General features: G+C 41.8%; 1 protein-coding gene across 2 annotated transcripts in view; it reads right to left on the reverse strand.

Annotated features, from left to right (window-relative positions):
• Positions 1-4,491: 4,491 nt before the first annotated feature.
• The window catches only part of LOC135783526 (uncharacterized), a 43,526-nt gene continuing 35,038 nt past the window's right edge, over positions 4,492-12,979 (reverse strand). For both annotated transcript variants that reach the window (XM_065294286.1, XM_065294285.1), the window contains 2 exons: positions 7,239-7,320; positions 4,492-7,157 (listed from right to left, as the gene is read on the reverse strand). In XM_065294286.1, the coding sequence (XP_065150358.1) occupies positions 7,089-7,157; positions 7,239-7,320 (151 nt within the window). In that variant the 3' untranslated portion in view covers positions 4,492-7,088. The remainder of the gene's footprint in view (positions 7,158-7,238; positions 7,321-12,979) is intronic.

A 12,979-nucleotide genomic window follows, 5' to 3' on the forward strand; every position in this document is an offset into this window, starting at 1 on the left:
ATATACTTAACGTTGCCTTTCGCTTTTTAATGTCTGTTCAAAAAAGTATTTCGGAGTTCATATGTTATATATGAGACTTGTATATGAAGTTGAATCACTTAAAATTGAATGTAAGTACTTCTTGTTAGTGTTCAATGTTTTATGCACGTGTACTGTGAGTTATAGCATAATATGAAGTTGTATTTTTGCACTTAATAAGTTTTAAATGAAGTTGAAATGTTTGTTTGTATCGATATAGCATGCTAGTCTACTGAGGTAAATGAGATCAGTTTTTCCTCTCATATTATTGTCTTCTTTAATTTTCTAATGATAACGTGAAGAACAGTATTTAGGAATCTTGCTTTTAATGGTTTTTTAACATCTCATGAAGCCTTGGTTTATTTTGTTTTATGAAATAATATGTTCAAGAAGCTTTATGTAAAACTATGATATGTTGTATTTCACTTGAAATGTATTGGGGTTATTATACGTCCAATAATTAGTTTTAAATGTTTACAGAATGTTATTTGGTCAATAAAGCAAGCAATTTATGCAATCTTGTGCATGACTATTTTCTTATTCAACCCTCTCTGAATAAGTAATATGTAATGTTTCTTAATGGCTTATCATTATTAATAATAATTAATAGATCTGTGCCTTAATACCAATAGGGTTAATGTTATTCATTTTTTTATAAGTAATTAGTTATGAAAAAATAGGTAGACCTTACCTAATTTTTTTTACTTTATCATAGTAATTAAATTTAGGTACTTTTTAATCAAATATATAGGATATAATTTACTCAAACAAAGTGAGTGCAAATTGTTACAACAATTTTTTTGAGTAAATTCTATAGGTTGTTTTTTACAGTGTAGTTTAATTACTTTGGGTCCCAAGTCTGATTAATATCGTGTGTATAACCCAAGTCGATCGGAAAACGGCCATATCTTTTCTAAAACCATATCCATATTTAAAAAGTTTGCACAGATATTGTAGCAAAAAAGCAGTGCTAATGTCAAGCCCATTGCACTGAACGAGCAAAGCTTAAGCTGACCCAGCATATAAAAAACGCAAAGCAATGTAGAGTCTGTCACCGGGACAGCAAGTAGACTTTTAAATCTGAAATAATTAGTGGGTTAAGCTTTTTTAATCGGCAAGAGAGAAATAGAAAGATAGAGCAGAAGCAGTAAAAGTGCCTATTTAATAGAAATTATTACCATTATAGCATCAGTCACATTTATAATCTATAGACCTGCACTGTCTATTAATATACTATACATAGTATTGTATTATATTGAGCTTTGACAAACAGTGTCAGCTTTGTTAATGGCAAAGAAAGTTTGGGGTGGTTAGATTAATGAAATATAATGTGAAATTAATATTATTTTTCAATAAATCAAAGTATTGTGTTGTGTCACACATTATTAGTTCTTCGTCACATGTAAAGTAGACCATTATTTGTCAGTGGGTAATGATTGCCCTTTTCACCGGCTACCACCACAAGTAAATTTCAGATCTGTGGGAAACACTGCAACGTTTAAGAAAACAAGGCGGCATGTGGTTTAAAAGATGGCAAGTAAAATAAAAAGCATATCTGTGCAATACAGTTTCATTATTGTTCATTATTATCCAGAGCGTCTTAATATAACTTGAAAAAAATATGTGCGACCAAATCATATTTTGCGCCAGTAACTGAAAAAGTTGGTAGCGCAAGTGCCACCAGTGGAAAAAGTTAGTGTAGTTCCCTGTTCTTAGGGCCGATTCACACCGCATGCGTGGCCTGTGTGTTGCGTGTCTGTCGCATGGCAGCTGCGTGGCATTTTCTATGCCCTTGCATAGCGTTTCTGATGCAGCCCTGCTGCTGCTAGCCTATTCTGTATACATGTAGGTTTCCTATTGATAAACGCTTGCGTGTTGCGTGAAAAATAGGTGTCGGTCCTATTCCTAGCATGCATGCGTTTTCAGCGCGGCTTGATCCCCACTTGAGACATGCGTGTCATGCATGTGGTGTGCACGGTCAAACCTGCTAACATAGGAGCCTAAATAAAAACAGACACGCCTCACGGCTGAGACGCTCACGCCACGCACATTTTGAAAAAAGGAACCACACACGACACTCTGAACACTTATTTTGAATTAGCGTCCCTTGGATGAGCAGTCACGAGCCGCCACTGCTGTATATAAACAGAACTGTGGTCATTGAACAACCTGTTCTGATGACACAAAAGTTGCATTCTTTGTGTTGTTTTTTTATGAATTTGTGTTTAATACTGTAAAATACTCTCAGTATTACAGTCACTGCCCTTGTTGTCCACAATAAAAGATAATACATTTGTAAACAACTTTACTTGGCCCCAATGTGTGAGTTGTCTCTTTAGTACCTTGTGGTTAATATCATGTTGCTCCTGATTGGCCTGGCATGTTTGATAAACCCACCACATAAGAAAAGCGTATCTCAAACCTGTTGCACACCAGTGCACACTCTTTCAGGAAGCCGGAAACCGTAGCAAAACATCGCGCACCGGGTTAAGCTTGACAGTACCCCAGCTCTTCTTGTTCTCCGTTTGGCTCTTCAAGCCTTTACTATGTTGTATTGTATCCTAAAAATGTTTACTTTAGTTTTTTGGTGACTCTTAGCGTTCTGTTCCAAAATCTAAACTTACATGATGTTTATTAGTATTCTTAGGGGGAGTATACACCAAGGCTTTTATACGTGGCGTAAAACACCAGGTGGATTCCAACTGTGGGCACTTGCCAGCGTTTCTTCAGCTAGGGGCTTTGGTTGCTATGATACTATAGTTTATCAGTTGTTGCACGATGTGCCATTTGGTTTTTGTATTTGTCCCCCACCTCCTCCACTGTGATTGGAAGGCTTAGTGAAAAGTGACTTTGACGAGCTAAGCGTTTTAAAAATCAAAATCTTGTCATCATGTACTCCCCTCATGTTATTGCAAACCTATATGAGTTTCTTTGTTCTGCTGAACATAATGTTATTGTGATAAATGATGTAAGCACACAGTTGATGGTATGCATTGACTTCCATAGTGGTAAAAACAAATAGTATTCCTGCTGGTAGAGAATTCTTAGTCCCATTTTTTAGTCCTTAGTCCTCCCAGATGAGGACAATGGCAAATTGTAAAATTGGTCTGATAGTCTTTATGTTACATTAGCCAAGGGTTAGCCTATAGAATTAGCAGTCTGGTTGATTACATGAACGGTGGTGGTGGTGATGCTGGCATCAGCAGAGGTGACCAGGGATGTCAAATTTACACCCTGAAGGATTGTCTCAGTCTGCCACTGCCCACTTTGGCTGCATGGACTCTACTATTATGTGCATTGACTGTCTGGTGCCTAAGTTTTGTTTTATGGTTAAAAGCCAGTTAGTAATAAAAACTTTGACTTCTGGGCTATGGCCAGGCAAACTTAACATAGGAGGGAGGCAGTCTTAGAGAAGGGTGTGGAGCTGGCAAAAGGCCAACTTTTAAAAACTGGAGATGCAAGTAAAGATAAGTAATAGTAATACTAGTTAATAATAGTAGTAATTATTTTCTGTGAGTATAGGAAAGTATGGATTGGGGCTAAAAAAGCTTAAAATATCGAATTGGGGTTTAATGTGGGGATGAGGTACACAATCCAAATGTAGGGTGTTATATGGGTTCAGCAGTCTTAAGTGATCACACAGCTGTACAAGGGCGTAAGTTTGATTCTGGCATTGGTGGGGACATAAACAAATTGTCACATTGCAAAAACTGTTTATCCCCATTTACTTGACTTAAACAACAGACAACTCAGTGTGCACTTTACTCAGTGACATCCCAAATTTAATGTACTATAATTAACAATTGGTTACGTCCTAGAGTAGGGTTCCCCAAATCTTACCCTGGAGGGCTGGAGCACTGCAGTATTAAGCTCCAACCCTGATCAAACCTGAGCAAGCTAATCAATGTCTTCATGATCACTAGACAATCACAGGTGGGTACGTTTGATTAGGGTTGGACCTAAACTCTGTAGTGCCCGGCCCTCCAGGGTAAGATTTTGGGAACCCTGTCCTAGAGCCTAATAAACATGCCACAAGCCAATCATAAAATGATTGGAGTTAAGAAAGGCGGGACTCAAGAAATGCTAATCCAATCATATTAGCGATGTGAGTTATGGAGACGAGACTCATTGCAGAGAACAAGAGCTGTTAACCGATTTTACTACATAGAGTGTTATTTTTACAGACCAGGATTGCAAAAGATTTCTAATCTCATTTTAATGATTCCTGAATAAAATATAATAAGTAAAACATAGAAAAACACAAAAAACAGACGGACATCAGTGGTTATATATAAATACAGATTAATTGTTTGGTCGAAATTATTGCTAGGGACAATTCATTCGTCCTTGAATATTGATAGGGACAATATAGCGTCCCACCCTAAATCTACTCCTATGCAGCTGTGTTTCAGAGCTGTGGTGTAATCTATTTTTTGTTTTACATGTACATTTAGAAACAAAGGACAGCTTACAAACACTTAAAACCAGTTTTATTCAAAGTTATATTTATAGTAATGAATTATCATATTAAAATAACATATACAGCATACAACTCTCAAAAATCTTAAAAACAGTGTCTCTCTCGTGCACATTGAGCACTCCACCATTTTTCTGAAACATTTTAATGGATCCCTTTCACACAATCAGAAAAAAGGTAAAAAAAGTTGTCAATTTTTCAAAAGTTCCTAATATGTACCATTTGGGTACAGATATGTAACTTTAAGGAACCAGTATTTACATCAAAGTTACCAATATTCACCTTTTAGGTACAAAAGTGTATTTTTTTAAAAGGTACCAACTCAGTGACAACTTTTGTACCTCTTGTACTATTCTGAGAGTGCATTTACTTTACACCAGTACCTTCCTTAAAAGGGCAAAAGTGCGTTTCAAATGTTCCATCACAAACCACAGAGGACGGAACTGCAAAAAAATGAGATCATTGCTTTGGAAAGTCCCAAAAACGTTATAAAAGGTGAAGCATGTTATTCGTGGCTATTGGCATTACGTAGTACTACTACAGTAAAAGTTTCAAACAAGTTTATGCCACAAGACTTTTGGTTAAGCCCATGATGCAGTTTGAGGCTGGCAAGACTGAATTAAAAATGAAGCTGGTCATGCATGGTTATATTATCTGAAAAAAAAAATGTATATATTTTTACAAGATAGCAGCAGCTGAAAAGTTTACAAACCCTTTTAAAACAGATTATTATAGCCCCGTTTCACTTTCTCATATAAAAATATGAAAAATCAGCAATGGCGATAACTGTTCAAGGTTTAAACGTCTCTGTTACAACAAAACTATATGAACTTGTGACTTCTCTGTAACTCTATAAATAATCACAATACTGTCTGAGATAACATCAAAGCGTACGTCACTAAAATAATTAATAGTGACCCTCTGACAAAACCAGTCATAAGTCGCACAGATTTTTTTGTGCTAAAAATCATTAGAATATTAAGTAAAGATCATGTTCCATGAATATGTTTTGTTATTATTTACATTATTTAATATTATTTTGTCATTAATAATGTGTTGCTAACGACTACATTTTAACTTGGAAGGCGATTTCCCCATTATTTAGATTTTTTGCACTCTCAGACTCCGGATTTTCAAATAGTTGTATCTCGGCCACATATTGTCCTATCCTAACAAACCATATATTAAAGGGGTCATAGCATGAAAATCTGACTTTTTCTATGCATAAGCAATATAATTGGATGCCCAGTGCTTCTGTCAATCTAGAAACACAGACAGGTTTTGAAAAATTGCAGACAAATCGATGCAAGTGACAATCACACAGTGTGAATTATCAAAGAAGTGATCTGAGAGAATTGCGGAACGAGTCACCGACACCTGTGAGATATCTGGCAAGCTAGATATCTGAACCTGTCGGCGTTTCAAAATCATGCCGTGTGAAATGTGTTTTGACTGAAAATTACATCGCCGATGACCTACAGCCAATGAGAGAGCAACATACAGGGCGCGTGACCTCGTGTTGTCTCCTTCGCGTCACTTCTCGCGTGTGTTTGGTTGGGAGACGTAGTTTGCAAACCGGGACAAAGTTGTCGTGATTCTTCATATTGTAAAGTCATGCAGTGTGAAACCCCCTGTCCCCAATCCATCATGCAGTCTGAAAACAGCAGCGACTAAACGCTACCCCAGATAGTCATGCACAAAAAAGGCTCTGCATATATTGCATATCAGATATCAGGCCTTTATAACAAATCTTATCTCTGAATGGCTGTTATGTTAAATGAATTGATTAACTAAAGCAAACTAAGTATACTCAAAGTCCTTTTAATGAACTCTCCAGCATCATATTTGCTGTGCACACTGCTGTGGTTGTTAGCTCATCTCCTCAGATGCTGTGACGAAATGGCGTCGATCACGCACTTCTCAAAACGGCCACAAGATACTGGCATGTATCGGCAATCTGATATTACAAAACCAACATCCGATAATGCTTAAATATTGGGAAACACATATATATCGGTCGATCTCTAGTATTGACAGGGTGCAACTTCTGATTTTAAAGCCCAAAAAGTGCATCCATCCTTTACAGCATCTACACCGGAACAATCCACATGGCTCCAAGGGTTTAAAAAGGCCCTCTGAGGGTAATCAATGCGATTTTGGAAGAACATTTTTCATATGTATCCCTTTAATTGACAGCTTATTTATGTACAAATCTCAATATTAACAGTTCCACTTATGACTGGTTTTGTGGTCCAGGGTCACAATGATGTTTAAAGTTAGCATGAAAGCCAACTACAAAATATATTAAAACACAAAACATTTATGGTCAATATATTGCAAGCTTAGTTCATTTTGAAGCCCTGACAGGATTCTAGGAAATGAATGCAGCTGTTGAAAGAGGCAGACAATATAAATGAAGAAAAATAAATTTTTACACAAACATTTACAAACCACAAAAGATTCATCTTGAACTTCTAAATGTGTGCATTCATGACATTCATGTTTTTTATACACCAAAAGAATAAGTTCATCCTCTTATGTGCAGTAATCTGTCTCCTAGGATTGTTTGATATTGTGACATATAACCTGTGATCTAACAGTTCCTTTCTTCATTTGCATACACTATTTCAGTTTCATGTTCCACGTATCTGCTAGAAAAATCCTGGCAAAACAAAGAAATAATGTTAATTCCCTTCGTATGGTAAATGCATCACTGTGATGAATTCAAGCCTGGTCACTTTACCTGGAAGTCATGTTCTTTCTCAAGAAGGTTTTTCACATTTATAGACGGACCGGGAATGGGAGGGAAAAGCTTCTTTGGGAGCCTGTGAAAATTCAAACAGCCTTGATTAATAGTTGTATACAACTGAAGAAATGGCTTCTAGGATATTGTCAGTTATCACTTTAATAAAGGCAAAATGGATAAAGGTTTATATGGAGACTGTCCTCCAAAAATAATGACCTCATAGTTTGTTTGTGCAAGCACCTTTATACGATGGAAAGCAGGGGTGGGCATTCCTGGTCCTGGAGGGCCACTGTCTTGCAAAGTTTAGCTCCAACCCTAATCAAACACACCTGAATGTAATTTTTTCAAAGTAATCCTGCAGCCTTTTATTAGTATTTTCAGGTGTGTTTGATTAGGGTTGGAGCCAAACTTTGCAGGACAGTGGCCCTCCAGAACCAGGAATGCCCACCCCTGATGTAAAGTAATTTGTCATAGTGCCCTCTAGCGCCATTAGCTTATACAACCTGGCTTCCAGGGGCGGATCTACCGGGGTGGCACGGGGTGGCAGTTGCCACCCTAAATAAAAGCATTGCCACCCCATATGCCACCCCAGCGCGGGTATCCTAATATATATAATTTATACCCGAGTAGGCTCTTTTAACCAGAAAGGCAATGTAGTTTTTCTCTGCGTGTGTTTGGGGGTGGGAGACACATATCTGACGATGATTGGTGTGTTTGTCTTAGACGGGGTGGGACAACCACATAGCTGATGGTGATTGGCTTAATTTCCATCGTTAGCCAACCAGAGGCAGCAGAGTTCATACACAAGCATGCAGTCAGTCCGAGCAGAAAGTCTTTTACAGTGTAAAAAAAGTCCGCGCAGATTTGCCAACTTGGTGACTTGGTCGCTAGATTAAGAAACTTTTTAGACCCCTTTAGCGACTTTATTAAAAAAGCGACTAGGACAAATCTAGCGATCTTTTCTGGCGTGGTTGGAGACGTTTGGAAACTGCGGTGAAAGGATGCATTGCCCCATCCAAGGCACTCACATGCAGCCCGGTTCTCGCGCTGCAGTCCATCCCTTCCGAGTCGCACAAACCCACAACAACAGAGCGAAGGGAAGTACAACGAGCTCAAAACAAAGGTAGCGGACGCAAGCACAAAGTATAAAAAGCACAAACGTTACTTTTCCATCGTTGAGGTTAAAGGCAAAAATGTTTATGAACGTGCAACTTATGCCCATGAAGAAAGAGTCTCTTCACGTCTGTAGCGAGGAATTCTGATCTAATAAACCACCTCACATCATCAAATGCTGCCAAAACAAATTCTCTTTAGTGTCTTAAAGTGATTAAGTTGAGCATCACATCAGCAAATCAGAGTACTAAATACGGTCATATTTATAGATAAATGTTGCATCAGGATAAAAATACAAAAATTAAACTGATGTTAAATATTGCACGAGGTAGTTGCTTGGTAGTTAAAACAACTGAACTGCAGGTTTGTGTAAGGAGTAAATATATTTTAAGCAGTTCTTTCTAGAGTTAGCCCGTCATGTCTTAGCTACTGCAGCAATCAAAATATTCCATACGTGCATATGAAATCGCTCGTTATGATATAGTCTGATGTTTTTATTTGTCTTCGTTAAGGAGACAAAACTATTCAGTGTTGTGTATGTTTAGAAAGCTTGAAAGACAACTTAATGCCGCATTTTCCAGGATATTATGAAAAGAAAGGCTGATATCCATTCTTTTTACCAAAAATAATAGAAAAATCAAATACTATGGGAGGGGAAGGTACAAATAAAACAGAAAAATATGTTGTGGAAGGGAAAGGAATAGATGAAGTAATGAAGGAAAGAAACATATGGATGGCAAAGAGCTAAAAAGAAGTGAAAAGACATACATCATGAAGTGAGTGAAAGGATTAAAGAAGAGGGTTATGAGAGAAAGAGATGTTTGCCTTTCAAATATGTTTTACATGAATATAAACTAGGCAATCCTATTTTATTTATATAACTGTCTTTATACCATTATGTTCAACCAGTCAGTGTTTTTAGATATTGATAAGCTGTATGTATTAACTTAGTATTAAGACAAAGGGTGCTACAGAGATGCTAAAGGTAGCTGCTTGGGTACTTACTTATAGGAACATTTGTTGTTGCGTTTATTAATGTTATAAAAATTTGAGGTCCAGTGTTCACTGAAAATAGTATATACAGTATATAATTTCTTGAAACCACGACAACCATGCAAGGACGCTTACTTCATTGCCACCCCTTGTAGTTCTCATGCCACCCCCTTGCCACCCCATAAATAATTTTCTAGATCCGCCCCTGCTGGCTTCATAAACATTTATGGTTTTAAAGCTATTTTGCAGTATAAAACTATAACAGACAGTTCCCATTGCAAACCTTTGAGAACTAAAGCCAACTCCATGATTAAAACACACAGTCATTAAAACATGACACACAATTTGCCACAAGAGTCAATATTAAGCTATTTCTTGTAACTGTTGAAGTAAAATATGTATAGAAATGTAACCAGTATTATTCACACCTGCCCTGAGCTAGATTTGAACCGCTCTGATCTGGCATAAGAGTCAACCTGGCAAGGAGGCAAAAGGCCATGAGCTCTAACATCTGTCGCTAGAACACTTCCTGAGGTTTCATTTTACTGCACAGCTCTAACTGACAAGTTGCCCTCCATTACAGTAACTTAATAAAACAATTACAGAACCTGCACTTTACATGTTAGAATGCATTCTTTATGCTTTGCGCCAGACATACAAAAACACTTGTTTATAATCATAAAATTTAATAAAAAAAATGAAATGCACAATGTACTCTGAATATATAAATAAATAGGATATATGCATGCTTAGACAAGAGGTCAAAGTAAGAAAATAGTCTGTTTGATGACAAATTTCTTTTTTGCTTTCCCGTGTTAACCTGACAGTTCCCTTTCAGTCGGTCACTACGACGTCACGTCGTGACCGACGAATTGGGAACTCGCTTAGAGGGACCAATCTGCTTCGAATACTACTAAAACGCCAATGAACTTGGCATTGAGATATTTGCATAATGCTGGCGCCGCCCCGCCAGGTGCGTATATAAGCAGCAGGTGCAAATAGGGAAATTAGCTTTTTATCGCTTCGAAAGCCGGCAGTATCTGCTACTGAGAAGCTACTTTACTCTGGTGGGATTCGATTGCTGAAGTTGGTTGGACTAGCAGTACCACAGCGGACGCTTCGCTTAATTCCACGGCTCTACACCTGTTTGTTGTTTTGAGTTTAGTGTGTGCGTTGCCTTTCCCTGTGCGCATCATCAACTGAGCATCTGAGTGAATTTCCCTAAAAGAGTGATACGAGAGAGCTTTGTGCCTTGTTAAAGGCAGCCACTCTCTCGTATATCCGGACATCAGCGTCCTTTTCAGGATGGCTTTTCGTCCGTGCGATCTTGGGTGCGGCAAATACATGGGTCCGAAGGACGGTCACGAGCGTTGTCTTTCGTGTTTGGGCATCGAGCACGCAGAGGCAGCGTTCGCTGGGGGTAAGTGTTCTCACTGCGAGAACATGTCCCTTGTGGATTTGCGCAGACGGTTGTCTTTCCTCCGGGAAAAACGCAACCCTCGTCATGCGAGTGCTGAACGCCGCCACGGTGCGGCTGTGAAGCTCTCAAAGGACGACCTGCGCATCACTGTGCTGAGCCGAGCGGGGGATTCGTCCTCAGGCTCTCAGCCTCCTCATCCACAGCCGGTTGATGTGCCGATGGAGACTTCAGCGTCGTGTTCTACGATGTCTCTAGAATCCATCGTGCCGCCCTCCGGGTCCACCGACGCCGCAGCATCCGAGGGTGGGCCTCCTCCCCCTGACGTGGACCCCGACGCCCTTCCTCCCTCTGGTCGGGTTGGGACGCCGGAGTTCGATCCAGAGATGGTGGCCGTGCTCGCTCGAGCGGCGGAGACCGTAGGGTTAGAGTGGGTTCCCCCCCCTCAGCCCGAACCGTCCCGCCTGGATGATTGGTTCTTTGGAGCTGCCCGGGTTTCACAACCCTCTCCACCGGTGCCTTTCTTCCCCGAGGTGCATGAGGAGCTGACTAGAACCTGGAAGTCGCCGTTTTCCATGAGATTACGGCCGTTTCAGCCCTCCCCCCTCACCTCCCTCACCAGCGGAGCCGCTAAGGGTTATACGGGGATCCCTCCTGTGGAGCGCGCGGTCGCGATGCAGCTGTGTCCGGCTAACGCTCCCTCTTGGAAGGACCGCCCAACCCTCCCCTCTCGTGCCTGCAGACAGTCCTCCGGTTTAACGGGCGCTGCCCACCAGGCATGTGGAGAGGCGGCTTCAGCCCTGCACGCTATGGCGCTGCTGCAGGTTCACCAAGCGAAGGCCTTGAGGGATCTGCACGAGGGAGGACACGACTCGCCTGTCCTTTCGGAGCTCCGGGCTGCCACTGATCTGGCTCTTCGCGCTACGAAGGTGACAGCGCAGGCAATTGGTCGTGCCATGTCCACGATGGTGGTCCAGGAACGCCACTTATGGCTATGTCTGGCGGACATGTCGGATGCGGAGAAGAACAAGTTCTTGGACGCTCCAGTGTCCCAGGCTGGCCTCTTCGGTGAGTCGGTGGAGTCTTTTGCCCAGCAGTTCTCCGCCGCCCAGAAGCAGACAGAGGCGATCGCTCAGATCATGCCCCGGCGCAAGCGACCTGCATCTCGCCCTCCAGCGCCGGCGGCCCCGTCTGCTCCTCGCCGAGGGCGCCCTGCGGCGGCTGCCTCCACCCCCCCCACTAGAACATCTTCCAGGCCACGGAGGGGGAACAGCCGTCGGCAGCCCGCCCCGCCCGCCCCACCCGCTTCCCGTGGTAAACGGAAATCGAAGCGGCCCTGAGACGGGCGACCTGGAATCGGATGGGATCACTCTTCGGGAGACGGTGACGGCATCGCTCCCTCCACCGGTAGAGGGCCGGATGGAGAATCCTTGGTTTCGTTTTGTTTTTGTTCCGCCGGCTTCTCAGCCGGCACCCACAAAACCACAAAAAGAGTGCATTCCTATTCCTTCTCCAGGTCTTCAGAGGATCGAGAGAGATGTGAGCGGGCATTCACATGCTCTTCCTCCCTCTCCTCTATCGCCAGCGGGTGTTCTGAGGAGTTCCAGCTCTCCGCTGAGGAGACGGGACCACCAGCACCCTCATCGGAGTCTGTGCTCTCCGCTGAGGAGACCAGACGACCGTCACCCTCAGCGGGCTCAGGTCAGTGTCACACACACACATACTGTAGATACTTATGCTGCCTCAGCAGACGTACCGGCAGTACCACCTGTCCCGCTCCGCCGCCCCCCCGCGGGTACCCCGGTAGTGCCGTTAATTCCCCTCGTACGGTCTCTGGGGGCTTGGCTTCAGCTTCCCAGCCCGTCTCGTTGGGTTTTACGCACTGTCCGCCTCGGTTACGAAATACAATTCAACCGGCACACACCCAAATTCTCGGGCATTCGTTTCACCACGGTGAAAGCGTCCGATGCACATGTACTGCGTGCAGAGGTCGAAGTCCTGCTGGCGAAGGACGCGATCGAGCCGGTCCCTCCAACCGAGATGAGATCGGGCTTCTACAGCCCGTATTTTATAGTACCCAAAAAGGGCGGGGGGTTACGACCGATCTTGGATTTGCGCGTTCTGAACAAATCTCTGCAGAAGAGGTCTTTCAGGATGATAACACCGAAGCAAATATTCAATTCAATTCGCCCCCAAGATTGGTTTGCGGCTATAG

Source organism: Paramisgurnus dabryanus, chromosome 2 (assembly GCF_030506205.2).
Source record: "Paramisgurnus dabryanus chromosome 2, PD_genome_1.1, whole genome shotgun sequence".
NCBI classification, from domain to species: domain Eukaryota; kingdom Metazoa; phylum Chordata; class Actinopteri; order Cypriniformes; family Cobitidae; genus Paramisgurnus; species Paramisgurnus dabryanus.